The sequence below is a fragment of the Dicentrarchus labrax genome, unplaced genomic scaffold (assembly GCF_905237075.1).
Source record: "Dicentrarchus labrax unplaced genomic scaffold, dlabrax2021, whole genome shotgun sequence".
NCBI classification, from domain to species: Eukaryota; Metazoa; Chordata; class Actinopteri; family Moronidae; genus Dicentrarchus; species Dicentrarchus labrax.
The window spans coordinates 11,162,661-11,177,791 of NW_026136721.1; the positions used below are offsets into that span (position 1 = coordinate 11,162,661).

Consider the following 15,131-nt stretch of genomic DNA (forward strand, 5'->3'; position numbering starts at 1 on the left):
GTTCAATAACAGGAAATTATTACTTATATTTAATATTTTCACAAGCCAGAGAAGAGAGAAATATGTGTTGTTACCTTGGCAACAGACACACCTCTACTACAAGATCAGCCTTACTAATATCCACTCTGACCTGCTATCAATGTGACGGTGCTGACGTCACGCAGGACAGAATTGCGTAGCTACACCTCCGGTCTGTGGCTGCGCAAATGCTGCTATCTTGCTCTATGTGGTGGGAGACACCCTGAAATAAACTGATTGCACTTTCAATTAGCTGATCCAAATCAGCCGATTGAAATCAGTTTATTTCAGGGTGTCCACCACAGAGAGCAAAATAACAACACTGTAGCTGGTAGGTGCAGTGACGCACTCCTCAGTTGGAAATGAACAGTGGATCCAAGCCGGCCAGAGAGTGGATAAAGTGAGATACAGCAGGACGCAGAGGGACAGATAAAGACAGACATACAGATGGACAGAGAGACGGGTTGGCAGATGTGCCGGAGTGGGTGTGGGCCAGGGAAGCCTCGGTTTGTTTCTGTGCGGGGATTACACAAACACGACGTAGGAATCGTCACATTCATTGAGGAGATGGTGCCTACGCAGTACCACAAACCTGCTGTGTGGGTGACTGGCACAACACGGATTGACTGACACTGACTGGTGGCATTTAGACAAAGTTGTGCCTCGGCAGGCAGGCATGCAAATACACATCTACAGACACACACACACTTGCACAGCTGACATTGTGGGTGTGTTTGAAGGGGAGGCCTGTGAGGTGCTGGTCCCGGATGGCCAGTGGGCACTGAAGCTCATCCACAAGTCCAGATAAGGACAAATCAGGAGGTGTGAGGGAACAACAACACACACACCGTGTAATGGATCCCCTCAATTACTCATTTGTTTATCATTGCCTGTGGCTCAGTTGGCTTTGTGCAGAATGAAGCTTCTGTATACAAACTGTGTGTGTGTACTGTACTGTATGCGTGTCGATGTGTGTGTACGTGTGTGTGGCCATGCATACGCCCTTATGTGTGACTGTTTCTTCCCTCATACACTCCTCTGTTGTGCCACCTGTGTGTTACTATGATTGGGTGCGCTTCTGTTGTCTGCCTCCTCATGGCGCTCAGCCTGAGCAGAAATCTACATTTATTTTCAATGTCAGATACACAAAAAAATGGAAAATAATTTTATTCTCCAAGGCCGACTCTGACCTGTTCTAGTGCTGCTCACATGGCTGGAACCTCACAGTGGATACTGTGAAGATTATTTCCTGTCAGTCACGCAAACTAAATGCCCTTAAGTTAATTTAAATATACAGCTCCTTTAACATAAGCAAGGACATAACAGAGACACAGTACTAGATCAAACTAATCATTGATCAGTTAAAGTAAAACTGAGTCATACCTTAAGGAAAAGGAAACAAGAAAGCAAACAAGTACAAAACAAAGACTACCTTAAATACCGATGTTATCTTGAAAGCCTGCATAAGACTCTTGAAATAACTGCAGCCTCTTAGTTTCAGAGCTCATTCTACACTTTTCCATATTTTCAGTATACTGTGGCTGTGGTGTGGTTCTTTGTGGTATGCTGGTCCTCTACCTTGCTAAACTGTAATCTCTGGTTGCAGCTGATGTTTTTTTTTTTTTTGTGTGTTTATGCAGAGCAATACCTTCCTCCTCTACTACTGCCAGAGACATTTATTTTCTAAATGGTCGGTGGATGATTGAAGAAAACATTGCGACCATTAAGATAGAAACACCGGTGATGTAATGCAATACAGAGCAACAGCCCTGCAAATAATATGGAGTTAGCTGAAATTACTATTCTCATTTATATTGATGGAAGAGCAAATACCCTCTACAAGCACCAAGCACAAACTAAACCTTTAATTGAATAAACATTCAGAGTCTATTAAAGGCTTCACAAAAGTGCTAACATTACAGGGATGTTGTGTTGGATTGCATTAAGGGGTTTATTAAAGCAGCAAACTGCATCTTTAAGTTACATTTGATTTGATCAATGAGAAGGCAAGTGACAGTTTTATTTATCACACTGTATCATTGTCACAATTTATGCTATCTTGCTATCTTACAACACAAGCAGTGACAGCTTGAGGCACAGACACACAGCAAAACAGACTTGAAGTGGCATGCATATTAAGGCATCTGCTGTGTTTTGCTGTCTTTCTGCTTTCTGGCCTCATTACTAGCCCGTTTCCCCAATTTATGAACATAATTATCAATATTTGAACTAGTGCAATAGAAACAGAGAAATAAGGCCTCAGAGGGATTACATTACATGTTGCTTTGGATAAGCTAAATAAATGTAATGTAAAGTAAAGTCCAATTCACTTCACAGATTTAGTTTAAAGTGATCCAAATGTCCATAAATAGTGACAAAAAACACACACTTCTATCTGACCACTCTTCCCTTTTTTAGCCACTTAGTGCCATTTCATATCTCCATCATCAAAAGAATTATGTCAGGAGCTATAATTAAAGTACAAACAGCATGACTGGAGCATGTCGTAGTTAACCTCCACAACAAATACTACTCAATCACGGTTGTTTTGAGTGACTCTCTTCTGGCACAGAATTCTCTCATGTGGCTGAATCATAATTCGGGGGCATCCTCCTTTCCTAAGACAGAACCATCCAAGCTTTTCTCTGTGTCTCTCTGTCTGGCCCGCAGCGCGCCGGAAACAGACCATAACGGTCTCTGAAGGAGCCAGCCAGGAAACGAGCTGTGCGCGCTCTTCTCCTACCCGTCCTCCGCTCCTCCACAAAGCCCAGTCATCGTTACCGGGCAGCGTGCCTTGCCCGCCCCCCCTCCCTTTACTGTTTCTACTTTCACTCTATCGCCCTCCCTCCCTCCCTTTCCAATGTGCGTCGAAGAAGTCTCCTCCTCTCACAGAGCCTGAGCGCACGTCTCCAACCAGTCTTTACGCGCGTACAAACTCTCCAAGAGAATCCCTTGCGGTCGGCCCCTCCCCTTTCCGTTTCTTGCCGCCCTCACTCATTCATGACCCGGGATCGGTGACGTAGGAGATTCCACGGTGCCCACTGCCGTAGGCAATACAGGATGGTTGAGTATATATGGGACACTGGTAGCCATCAACCGGCACACTCTCAGTCGCTCCGACTCGGGAACCAGAGCATCAGCGGAGATAGCAGGCTTTACTTCTTAGGCTAACTCGCTTTGGGCTTTGGTTCAGGATGGAAACCTCTTCGATTTTTCGGAGCCGACGATGCTCCATCATGCACAACTGCAAAAGTAAGTTTCTCTCTGTCTTCTTTGGTTTTGGATACGCCGTGGACACTGCAGACACAGAGCTAATGCTGCTTTTCATTACTTGTGCAACAGTTTCTAAGTTTTTATTCTAAGAACGCTTGATTTACTTTGATATATTTAATGTAACATCGAAAAAATGCATACATGTTTGGATGGATGATAGAAGATGGAATGGAAACTCATATTTTCTGTCAGATATTAACTTATTTTATGATTTGTAATAGTCAAATTTGAGAATTTGTAAAGGAATATAATGAGAACTTTTTATTAACTCTAAGAAATAGTTGCTTTTGACTGAACACATTTGTGAACATGCAATGCGTAAAGGTTGGCTGAAAGTGTAGTGCTGAGCGCAAACTTCCCTTTCAACTGAAACATAGCTGTGAGGTGTTTATCCAGTTATTCTAGATGTATTTCCTGATAAAATATGATTACAAACGTGCAAACAGCAAAAGAAACATACTGTTTTAACATGCAATACAAAATCAGCGCATATTGTAGATTATATTGACCCGTTAGGACTCAGCAGGCTGATGTAATGTACTGTATGGTAACTGGTGATTTCAGCACCTCGGACAGCTCCCGCTCACCTCTCTCTCTCTCTCTCTCTCTCCCTCCTCTCTTCCAGGCGGCCTCTCCCTCTGGCTGGTGGTGTGGCTGGTCCTCGGCAAGCCAAGTCCGGCATCGGCGTGCCCGCACCTTTGCGTGTGCTACCCGACGCCCATGACTGTGAGCTGCCAGGCGCAGAACTTCACCGCCGTCCCCGTCGGAGTGCCCTATGAGTCGCAGCGCGTGTTCCTCCAGAACAACCGGATCACGGAGCTTAGAGTTGGCTCTTTTGGCTTCGGGACTCAGGTAAGAAGAAAACGCCATAGAAATCTTCTATTTTATCATGTTTCTCACATCTAAAGATAAGTAATATCCATTGTGAAGAAGAATAATCACCGTTCAAATCCTGGGTTTTCTTGCATTAGGTTCTGTGGCTGTTCTCCAACAACATCACGTGGATTGAGGCAGGGGCCTTCAGTGAGCTGAGGGACTTGGAGGAGTTGGACCTGGGAGACAACCCCAGCCTCCACAGGCTGGAGGGGGGAGCCTTCCGCGGCCTAGAGAAGCTCCAGAGCCTCCACATGCACCGCTGCCGGCTCACTGCCCTGCCCCATGACATCTTCCACAAGCTTTACAGCCTGCAGTTCCTCTATTTGCAGGTAGGGGGAGACATATAAACACATGCAGATAACTGACACACAGATATACACACACACATACACCCATGCAACCACCCACACAGCATCACAAATGTCCAGTTATTACCAGTCCCAGTGTGTCTGTTCTTATCATGCTAAACCCTCTTCCCTTATTTTCTTTTCTTCCACAGGACAATAATCTTCACTTCCTGCAGGACGACATCTTTTCTGACCTCATCAACCTGAGCCAGCTTTTCCTGCATGGCAACCGTATTCGCACCCTTTCAGAGAACGTATTCCGTGGCCTGGTCAACCTCGACCGTCTTCTCCTCCACGACAATCGTATCAGGCAGGTGAACCGCCGGGCCTTTCGTGACCTCGGCCGCCTGACCATGCTCTTCCTCTTCAACAACTCCCTGGCTGAGCTGCCCAGCCAGACCCTGAGAGACACGCAGGGGATTGAGTTCCTCCGCCTCAACGCCAACCCCTGGTCCTGCGGCTGCGAGGCCCGCGCCCTGTGGGAGTGGTTCCGTGAGGCCCGTGTGTCTTCATCCGAGGTGATCTGTGCCTCCCCTTCCACCCGACGTGGCCAGGACCTCCGCTTCCTTCGTGAGATGGACTTCGCCCTCTGCCCCCTGCCCGACCCTGGCTCCATCGCTGGCTCCACCACCACCACCTTCAGTACCAAAACCCGCTGGTGGTTCCACAAGAACAAGCCCCAATCGTCCACGAAAGGTGTCTTTGAGAAGGCTTCAGAAACTGTGAAGGCTGGTTTGTACGGGAAAGGCCCATCCACAACCACATCAGTAGTCAAGTATGAGCTGGGGGAGGAAGAGCTGGCACTGCCTAAACTCGATGCAGAAGAGTACTGGGCAAACTACGGCAACGAGGACTCAGGTGTCACCCTGCGATGCTTCGAGCTTGAATGTCCGCCTGAGTTCGACATGCCACCATCTTCCTCCTCTCCCTCATCCTCCTCACCCTCCTTCCTCTCACTACTAGCCCTTTCTGTTTTCAGCCTCTGCCTCAACCTTCACCTGCTATTTGGCTGAATCTGACTCTTAGTACCATATCCCTTTCCCCTTCCAGCCTGTTTTATAGGCTGTGAGGCTCCCTGTTAGACTTTCTACACCCCCTTTGCCCGCTTTGCTGTAAGCCAATCCTCAAGGCACAGCGAGGGAGATAGGGGGACGGTTAGATTCTGAATCTACCACCACAGGGCTTAACACCTTTCAGGGCTGCTAAGAGTTCTTTAGCTAAGGTAATATATATCTACAATACTCTACAGGTGTGGCTTTCTGTGTCTCACCTGTATGATGTCATGATTCCCTGCAATCAGGGCTACGAGGGCTGAGGCCATCATCAATATCAGTGCGATTTGATAGCAGTTGTGAATGATGTTGTCAATTTTGTCACCTCAACTTAGTTAAAACTACTAGTGCTATTTGTGCATCCAATTAACTGGCTGCTACGGATACTACAGTTACTGTTAGAATCAGTGCACAGTAATGATAATACTGTAACCACTTAAAGTGTCATGTAAATAGGTATGTATTTTTGTGAGTGTTCAAACTCTTCTCTGTGTTCCAGCACAATCACTTTCATCTCGATCATGGAAATAATTTGCAGGCTAGTGCTTCTATGGAACAGAGCACAATGCACAGTGAGACTGAGAGTTTACTAAGAGAGAGTTAAGAGAGAGAAATATACTGTGAAGGTGGGAGGAAGGGAAAAGACAGAGAAGGGAATGCAAGCACGTTAGCCAAGAAGGAAGGGTGACAAGAAAAATGGCAGGGAGAGGAGGGGCGGGGAACGTTTTAAAGACGCAGGATTAGAAAGAGGAAGAGAAGAAAGGAGGGAGGACGGGGACAGTGTTCATGCAGCAATAGGAGGAGAAGCGGTGAGACACTATGCGAGACAGTGCTGGCGGTAGAAGCAGAAACATGCAGGAGAAAAGTAATAAATCCACTCATCAGTAGTTGTTCCATCCATCCAGCTCATCCATCATTCTCTGTAGATATGGTGTCGTTTGCGACAACCACACAGGGAAAGAATGCTTCCTGTCAGGAAGCCAGAGATTTTGGTTTTTGGATGTCTTTCTGTGACATATTGATATAATGTATAAAGATTGTTGACTTGGATGCAAATGAAGATCTTATATAAAAAAGATATACCGAATATTTCCTGAATCATTCTGTCTATCATACTTTTCTTTGGGGCAATATTTGCATAATTTCTAAGGGATCTAAGATGCACAAATTTTTGTGTTGAAAGAAAAAGAAAAAGAAACAACAAATATGGAACAAAACAACTAAAAACAAAAATCCAAAGAGTAGCAGATTGCTGCTGTTTGACTTAATCTGACTAAAGTGGACCAAAGGGACTGACCACATGGGCCTGATGTCACAGCTATAGGCGGCTCAAAATGGCTCTGGCTGTGATGGGCATCTGTCCGTGTGTGTGTGTGGATAAATGAGGAATGAATGGATTCACAAGCTGGCACTGCTGCAAAAGGCAAATACGTCAGTAGGTTTGTCACTCCACTGAATCATCGGTGGGCGATGCCAGATGGACGGACGAGGTGCAAATTGGCTGATTTGTAAATACACCAAGAGAGCAATGAGGGAGTCTGGTGACTGATGGAGCCGGAGACAAATTAAGACTGACACACTGACGTGCAGACAGACTAATGAAGATGATGTAGGGTGATAGAGGAGTGGGCTTGGATGTCTGTGAGAATTGGTAATGCTGAGACTGCAAAAGTACAGAGAAGAAATGTTCTGAGGGAGCAGCAGAAGTAGTGCGAAAAAAAGGGAGAAGGAAGGAAGTTACCATATATAGGCATCCACTTCTCCTTCAGCAGTATTTTTTCATTCCTCCCTCTTCAAAACAAGTCTGTAGGTGTGCGGATGTATAGCAACTCCTTTTCTTCTTTAATTTAATTTGCCCACTGTTTTCCTAAAGCTCTCTCCATCCCTCAAGGGCAGAGGAAGACCGGAAGGTGATGGTCCTAGTAGCTTCAATAGAGGTGACGAGGGCAAGGCCAAGATGTTGTGGGAGTGAAAGAGTAGGAGGTAATGTTAGAAAGGTACGCACACACATGCACAGAGATGCACTCACAAAGCCAGTCAGCCTTCAAAGGAGAAAAACCTCACACAATCTTCGTTTCATCTGGTTGTGAGAGTTACAGAAAAACGACTGCCTCTTCCAATTTTTTTGTGAATGGAGCTCTTGATTATAAGAAGAATGATTTTGTGAAATATTCGGTGTGTCGCTGTTTAGTCTCTTATTGAGTCTCCTGGAGGAGGTCAAACTGAGCCTGGGTGCTCTTCAGTGGCCATGACAGTGAGGTCACTGTCAGACGACCAAAGTGCCAGTTATACCATTTCCCCCAGTTTCCTTGTCCTGTTTGTCAGTGTGCACATTCTGTGTTTTGTATCTGAGAATGAAATAATAATTCTATATGACAGATTGGCTTATTTGTTATTTATTTTTACTGTAAAAGAAAAAAAGATGTTGTTGAAAGATGCAGCATAAAGAAAGAATAAATTCATACTTGTTTTAACAAAATGTTTCTGTGTGGGCGTTTCATTCTATGTCTTGGCTATTGTCCAGTCAAACACCCAAAGCTATCAAAGCGAACGTACACACACACACCTCCAGATACACACGTGAACACAGACACACTTGCCATTGTGTAAGTCCTCCAGGCAGTTGTCCAGCTCCCTCAACTGTGCAACCATTCAGCAGAGACAGACAGAGAACAGGAAGCATGGACATAAAAACACAGCAGTGTAAACCTCATTACTAAGAACTTCATTACTACTCTATGCACTACAATGCTCAAATGACATCATTGACAACACATGCTCTTGCACTATTCTGACAGCATGAATCAAAAAAGAGACAAGACAAACAATAATAGTACTCAATAATAATTATTAGCATTGTTGATCACCAGTGGATATACAATTACTGTTAGGATGATTTTTCAATTTTTAAATTAAAACAATTATTTTGATGTGGTGATATTATCACATATTAACACATCATATATACCCCAACCTGTTGTGGACATGTGGTTATCTGTTCTAACTAAACCTAAACCTATAAAGGTTAGGTTCACATTTGTTACGTATTCATATGCTCATTTGTACATTGCAGTGGTTATTGGTTGCTGTGATCATTTCTCCTGTTGATACTGGCAATCAAGAGAGCCCTTCTGAATGTGATTCCAATTTAAGTCATGAAGGACAAAAATCTTCTGTCTTCATTCAGAAATTCATTCAGAAGTTCAGCTGTAGTTAATGTAATGCTTCAGCAGTCTGGGGTTGTCAGGTCAAGTGGGTATTTTCTAAAGTTACAGTTGAACTGCATTGTAAGAACAGTAATAATAGAAAGAGCTTTACAGGAGTAGCTACAAACCTCCAACCATGTCACTGATTTTTGGTGAAACTGATATTTTATGGAAGAAATGTTTTCTGGTTTTCACTCTAATGTCCACCAGAGTTTACTGATGTACAGTAAAGTAACTGCTGCAAAATGTAGCTGCTGTTAGCTAGTTAGCTCAGCCGTACTTTCCAGGACTAGGTGCTCAGACCATCAGGGGAGTGTTGGTGTTTAGACTGCTCGCAGGATCCAAAGCGTGAAAGAACTTATCAGGCCTTGGATGGGATCGGGGGGTTGCTGATGCTGGCGTTATGCCAGAACTGGAGCTGGGTGAGCAGGCAATGTAACCGGGCTCGGCAGGTTCAATGAACACAGCTAATGGCAGAGGCGAGGAGACCTAACAGGACGACAAAGGAAGCTAAGTAGAGTGAAAAGGAGGGAGAAGCTGTCGGTAACTTTTAGTCGTTGGAGAGGTTTGTAAATTGCAGACAGCTTGCAAACTACTGATATTAGCTGGCTTGCAATGTCTTGTATCGTTGCACTTGCTTGATGTTTGTTAGAAAAGTGGCAGACTCGCTAGTTTTTGATCATAAGTAATGTAATCATAACAAATGCACATGTACAGCTGTCCATATTTACCACAGCTCTTTAACAGCACTACCAGCTGTTCTGCAGCTAAATGGTTTGCTTTTGCCTCTTTAGAAATACTTCTGATATTTATAAGTGCATTTGCAGCAGTTAGCATTTTAGATTGGTTGTTGTCATGGGAACTTTGCATCAGTTATTGGCCGCGCAGGTAAATATACAAAAACAATTATTTGGTAGGCAAAGAAGATTAAAACTTTTTGTCAATACACAGTTCAGCAGGCAATGCACAAATCGAGAAAAAGAAAATGTTTTGTGATCCAAATGAACCATTATGGGACCAAATCATTTCTTATACGCACATTTCAACTGTACCAGACTTTATCCTGAGCAAACAGAAAGCTGTTACATACAAAAGTCACAGACTCACACTGCAAACACACACACACACACAGATCACACAGTGTGGCATGGAGCTCTCCTGCTGGAATCACAGCTCGTCATGCCTATATAAGGATGCAACATGCACATCAGACATACTTCTCTTTCCCATTGGTCTCCAAGCTTTTGTGTGGCAGAAAAATTCCATGACGCACCTTCTTCGCAGAGCACATACAAACTGCGTGGGTTCGATTGGAGGACGGCCATGTCACTCAACCATAAGACACAGTTGGAGGCGGGAATGTGTCTGTGGAAGCTACAGTATGTTGAATAGATGAATATTAATGACTCCCAGTTTATTCATGAGAAGAGAGGGAGCAAAACCGAGATGGGGAGGGTTGCTGTGAGCTTCTTCAAGTGCGTCACTACTTTGTCACAACTTGCATCTACCTGCTGGGCCCCCATCCCTCTCGCTTACTCCCCCCCAACATACACAAACACATATTCACAAAGATGCAAACAATTTCTCACTTTCTCATGCACATACGCAATTTGCATGTTGTTCATCCTTTCAGACTCCTATATAACAAATCTGATATCTCTTTCACTTTTTGTCGCCAGGTCTCTGCACTTTCATGTCCCCCATGTGCCCTTGACGTCATATCCTCTGCTCCTTATATCGCTACACTTTGTCATTCCCCTTTTCTTTCTAACATGTGACCTCCAGCTTGAGCAGAAAAGCTCCTCTGATTCATGGATTTTCTCACACTCATTCACAGGGTTAACTAGAAGTGTGTCACTTCTATCCTCCCATTGTCGGTGAGTCTGTTCAATCTGGAGCTGTGACTATATTTGGTCTATGCTCTGAAATACTGTTTACTGTTCACTTTTATGTTTTCCTCTTTAAATTATTCACATTATTCTGTTGTTTATGTCATTTTTGTCCTTTTGTTCTTCCTCAGAGCCAGTGGGTATCTGAATATTTTCCATATCAAAGACATGAGAACAGAAGTCAGAGACTTTTGATGTTGTGTGCAGCCATGTAACGCTGCTGTTGTTGGTGCAATGTATGTTATTTCATCTCTAAGTTATGCTTGGAAATGTGCTTACATTAAAGGCAACACTTTTTACATCTCTATGGTAATATCTGAGTCAGAGGTGAGTGACGTTATGCCACCTACTATAGATGCTCAGACAATACAAAACAGACCTCCTGTGCAAATAGATATTGAGCACAGCCTGCTCAATGTGTGTGTGTGTGTGTGTGTGTGTGTGTTTATGCGCAACAAAAAGACAGAAAAAGGTGAAAAGTCACTGACGCCAATATGGGGTGGAAAACGGACCTTGCTGTTGACAGAATGAGATGAAAATGAGAATTTGTGTGAAAGAGAGTGAGACAGAAAGATAGCAACAGAAGAGGTGTGATGCTTGAGTCATGTACTTGGATCCCTTCACAGCCGAGAACATTTGGAAGGCTTAAGTGTGCACGCACACACGTGCGAACGCACCCTCGTTGGCAGCTCTCGGCATGCTGGTACGCCTTGAGAGAGGCCCACTGGGAGACAGACGTTCCTCATCGCATCACACAAGCGGGAACCACGCAAATGCATGCCTGCACACACGCACACCCACAAAGATGCAGACAAAAGGTACACTCTTACGTGCATAAACAGCATTTTCGCACCCAGGTGGCCTCAAAATATCTGCATGTTTTTGAGACATAGGCGTTTGCATTTCAGTGTGTATTTTAATGTTTCTCAGGAGACAAGTGCGTCATGAACTGTGCTGTGATCCTGTTCCCCTTGCAGATGTATTTTAAAAAAATTTTACCCTTTCACAGAAATATTGATGTACGCAAGTAAAACATTGAGTGTACCAAACACACGCATATGCAAATATGTACCAGCACAAACACACAGTAAACAGACGGAGACCCTCGCATACAGATGTCTCAGATGGACTCTGACATCATCTGTCAGGTTGTCATTTAAAGTGAGATAATAGAGAATGGGGGGGAACAGAAGGGCTGGACGCAAAGGGGGGGGAACAGAAGGGCTGAACGCAAAGGGTAACAAGGAGGAGGATGAGAACAGAAGAGAGAACAGAGAGAACACTTTGCTGTCATTGTGGGTCATGACAACAATGTAGTTAGCACCTGCTGTGTCTGCCCTTTCCTCCTCCTCTCCCGTTTTTCATCGCAAAACTCTTTTCACACTTTGCTGAATTCTTTCCAACCCTTTTCAATTATCACCTCAAATGAAAGTCGCTGAACTCACATTAAGTGGGATATGGTTAGAGTATACTGACTACATGGTTAATCTCCAAGAAAACTGCAGTCCATGTCAACTCACAAGTCTTCATAAACAAGTTGTAAGCCAGTTTCAAGCCCTACAGGTTGTTCAGGTCTCTGAGTATTACGCCTATTCCAGCACTATGTACCATTATGCTCTGGAGCAAGTGCGTAATGTTTTACAGCACTAAGTCACACACCACCAACTATGTCACTAATTTTGGTGAAACTGGATCATATTTTATGGAGAAAGGGTTTTCTGGTTTTCCCTCTGATGACCATCGGCTCCTCCGCCTTAACTCTTTACATAGTTTCCTGATCTGGACCTCCAGAACTGGAGCTGGGCGAGAGACCTAGGAGGACAACGGATGAAGCTGAGTAGAGAAAAGGAGAGAGAAGCTGTTGGTAATTCTCGGACTGTCTTTTAGTTTGTGAAATAAAAGGCAGCAGACAGACTGTGAGCTGGCTTTCTCAGTAATATTAGCTGGCTTGCTATGTCTTGTGTTTTTTCACCCGCTTCATGTTTGGCTGTGTTAGAAAAGTTGCAGACTCGAAATTTTTTGATAATTAGTAATGTAATCATAATCAAATGCACATGTACAGCTGGCCATTTTTACGACAGTAGTATTACAACTGGGGACGGCAAAACGCAACAAATAACAAATCTGAAATGTCACATTAATGGAAAAAATTAGAAATGCTTACAGAAAAACTTTATTCTGTTTAAGGATGAAATCTGGTAACTCTTCCTCTTTTATTTAGGAAGTGACCATAGTCTGAGCAATCTTGTGGAACATTTTTACTGTTTCTTTTTTTCTTTCCCTTTTTTCACTTCCCATTTTTTTCCAGTTTGTAGGTATATAATAATTATGTACATGCAATAAATGTATCAGTGTTCATTATTGGTCTAATATTGACATACTTTACATTCCTAATAGTTCAAACACGTAGGTAAAAGGACGGATGAATATGAATTTATTGCTCTGTCTTATATTCATTGTTTGGGGATTTTACCAAGCCGCCATTTGGCACTTGAATGTAGTATAGGAATACAGTGCAGATAAATCAAGTCTTGCAGGTTCTTATCGATCCTGGTGGAGCCTCCTGCCATGGTCCTGCTAGATTGCCATTGCCAATACTGTTGTTGCTGTGCACCTGTCTGTCTGTCTGTCTGTCTCTCTCTCTCTCTCTGCCTCTCTCTCTCTCTCTCTCTCACCCCAACTGGTCGAGACAGACGACCACCCACCTAGAGCCGGAGGATCTGTCCTAGGCTTCTGCCTTTTAACAGGCAGTTTTTCCTTGCCCTTGTCGCCAAGTGCTTGCTCATGGTGGTACAGTTGGGTCTCTGTAATTAATGTTTTAAAGAGTTCGGTCTAGACCTGCTCTATTTGAAAAGTGTCCTGAGGTAACTTCTGTTATGAATTGGCGCTATACAAATAAAATTGAATTGAATTGAAATCACATTTTCTTTATGTTTGAGTTTGCATCATTTTGGATTTAAATTATAGAAATATGAAATGTGTGAAACTACAAGTAGTCCATTGGTAAAATACATTGTTACGTATGTTACTTGTTCAAGCTTTTCAATGATTCAGTTTCCTGTCCAGTCCGTCTCTTCAAGTTGGTGACATAACATAAAGAAAGACCTTGCACTTCACCACCCACAATACACACACAAGTGATGACGGTGATCAGATGAGCATGTACGTAATATATATTGACAATATACAATATCTTTGAAGCATTTTTTTTAATGAAAAAAAACTTCAGTGGTGGGTACGGCCATGCACATAAGAAGTGACTGTACGCAACAAGAAGTAAGGGTACTCGTGGACAAAAATCTGAAGTTCCGGTACTTAGTACGGGTGAGTACAGGCCCATTTCTGGCACTGTGTGTGGTTAAATTTTTGATGAGATGCGCACAAGCCTACGGTGCAACTACAGAGCCTATGCACAATGCCTTCGCAGGTACGGCATAAGGTAATATAACTAGCAGCTGACGTCATGGGCACACCTGAGGTTGCCTGTCATATGAAAAACTTAAAAACTTCTGAACGATAAATAATTTGAACTGTGCATATATTTTATGGTCTTGAGGAAGCAGTGGTTGGTCCCACAGTAAATTCTTTTGGCTAATGTTAATAACTGCCACAGGCTAAAAAGCTCAGAGAAAATATTTCTGGAAACTAAGGGGGTGGGCATGTCTGATCTCTCTATCTCATATAATCATGATACAGCACCAATAAATTAGTCCTCCTACCCACAGTTCCCACTCCTCGGTGTCCTAGTTTCCCTCCTTGCCTCGCTGATTAAAACTGTCACAAGCTTTAAGCAAAATGACTCTGTGAAGCCGGCCCTCTGCGCATCGCTGCCCCCTTCTTTCTTACTGTTTTCAAGTCCAAGTTTTTTGGACTCACATGGAGCCTCTCCACCTGTTTTCTCCTAATCACTCCTCTCTCTCATCTTTCCTGCAGCACAGAATGAAACTTTGTGTTCATCCCAATATCTTCCCACCTCTTTGTCTCTTTCTCTTTCCAACTCTCTCATCTTTCTCACCCTGTTCTCTCTCGTCTTTTCTTCTTCTCTGCCTCCTCTCTGTCATCCTCGAGTACGTTCTGTTCTACCGGTGATGACTAGCTGTGTCTCTGAGGTGGCACCTCAGTCAACAGTCATTTACACTCATTTTTTAATTAATTTTTTCTTGATTCTACTGAATGGACAGGTTGTATTTCTAAAAAAATCGCAAGAGGTGCTTTAAACTGTTGAGGTCCATCAAATGATTTGTGATTACAAACAATTTGTGGTGCTCATACAGTAATTTGTAGGCCTTTTCTCTCCAAATAACCAAATACATTTCCAACGACTTAAAATCAGAAGGACACTTTACCACAAAATTTAAACTTGATACATTCTTAATATGGTTCTCACCATGGAGCATTTTATCCTATTATATTTTATTATAGCGTATTAGTGTTTCTTTTTAAATTATTTAAAAAGAATCCTATTTATAT

At 43.3% G+C, this 15,131-nt stretch overlaps 1 protein-coding gene and 1 long non-coding RNA gene across 2 annotated transcripts; both read left to right on the forward strand.

Moving 5' to 3' along the window:
- Window positions 1-3,085: 3,085 nt before the first annotated feature.
- On the forward strand, window positions 3,086-7,204 carry rtn4rl2a (reticulon 4 receptor-like 2 a). Its single transcript, XM_051385600.1, has 4 exons — window positions 3,086-3,270; window positions 3,917-4,143; window positions 4,263-4,496; window positions 4,667-7,204. Exons 1-4 carry the CDS (start codon window positions 3,213-3,215, stop codon window positions 5,525-5,527), a joined length of 1,380 nt encoding a protein of 459 aa, XP_051241560.1. The 5' UTR covers window positions 3,086-3,212; the 3' UTR covers window positions 5,528-7,204.
- Window positions 7,205-10,545: 3,341 nt separating this feature from the next.
- Window positions 10,546-13,583, forward strand: LOC127355015 (uncharacterized). The gene is made up of 3 exons (XR_007881657.1): window positions 10,546-10,649; window positions 10,793-11,479; window positions 12,432-13,583. It is a non-coding gene; the product is annotated as an uncharacterized LOC127355015 (long non-coding RNA).
- The last annotated feature ends 1,548 nt before the right edge of the window (window positions 13,584-15,131 follow it).

Coding starts and splice junctions, on each gene's coding strand:
- rtn4rl2a (XM_051385600.1), top strand. CDS start 3,213: ATGGAAACCTCTTCGATTTTTCGGAGCCGACGATGCTCCATCATGCAC. Junction 3,271..3,916: donor CATCATGCACAACTGCAAAA/GTAAGTTTCTCT, acceptor CCTCTCTTCCAG/GCGGCCTCTCCCTCTGGCTG. Junction 4,497..4,666: donor TGCAGTTCCTCTATTTGCAG/GTAGGGGGAGAC, acceptor TTTCTTCCACAG/GACAATAATCTTCACTTCCT.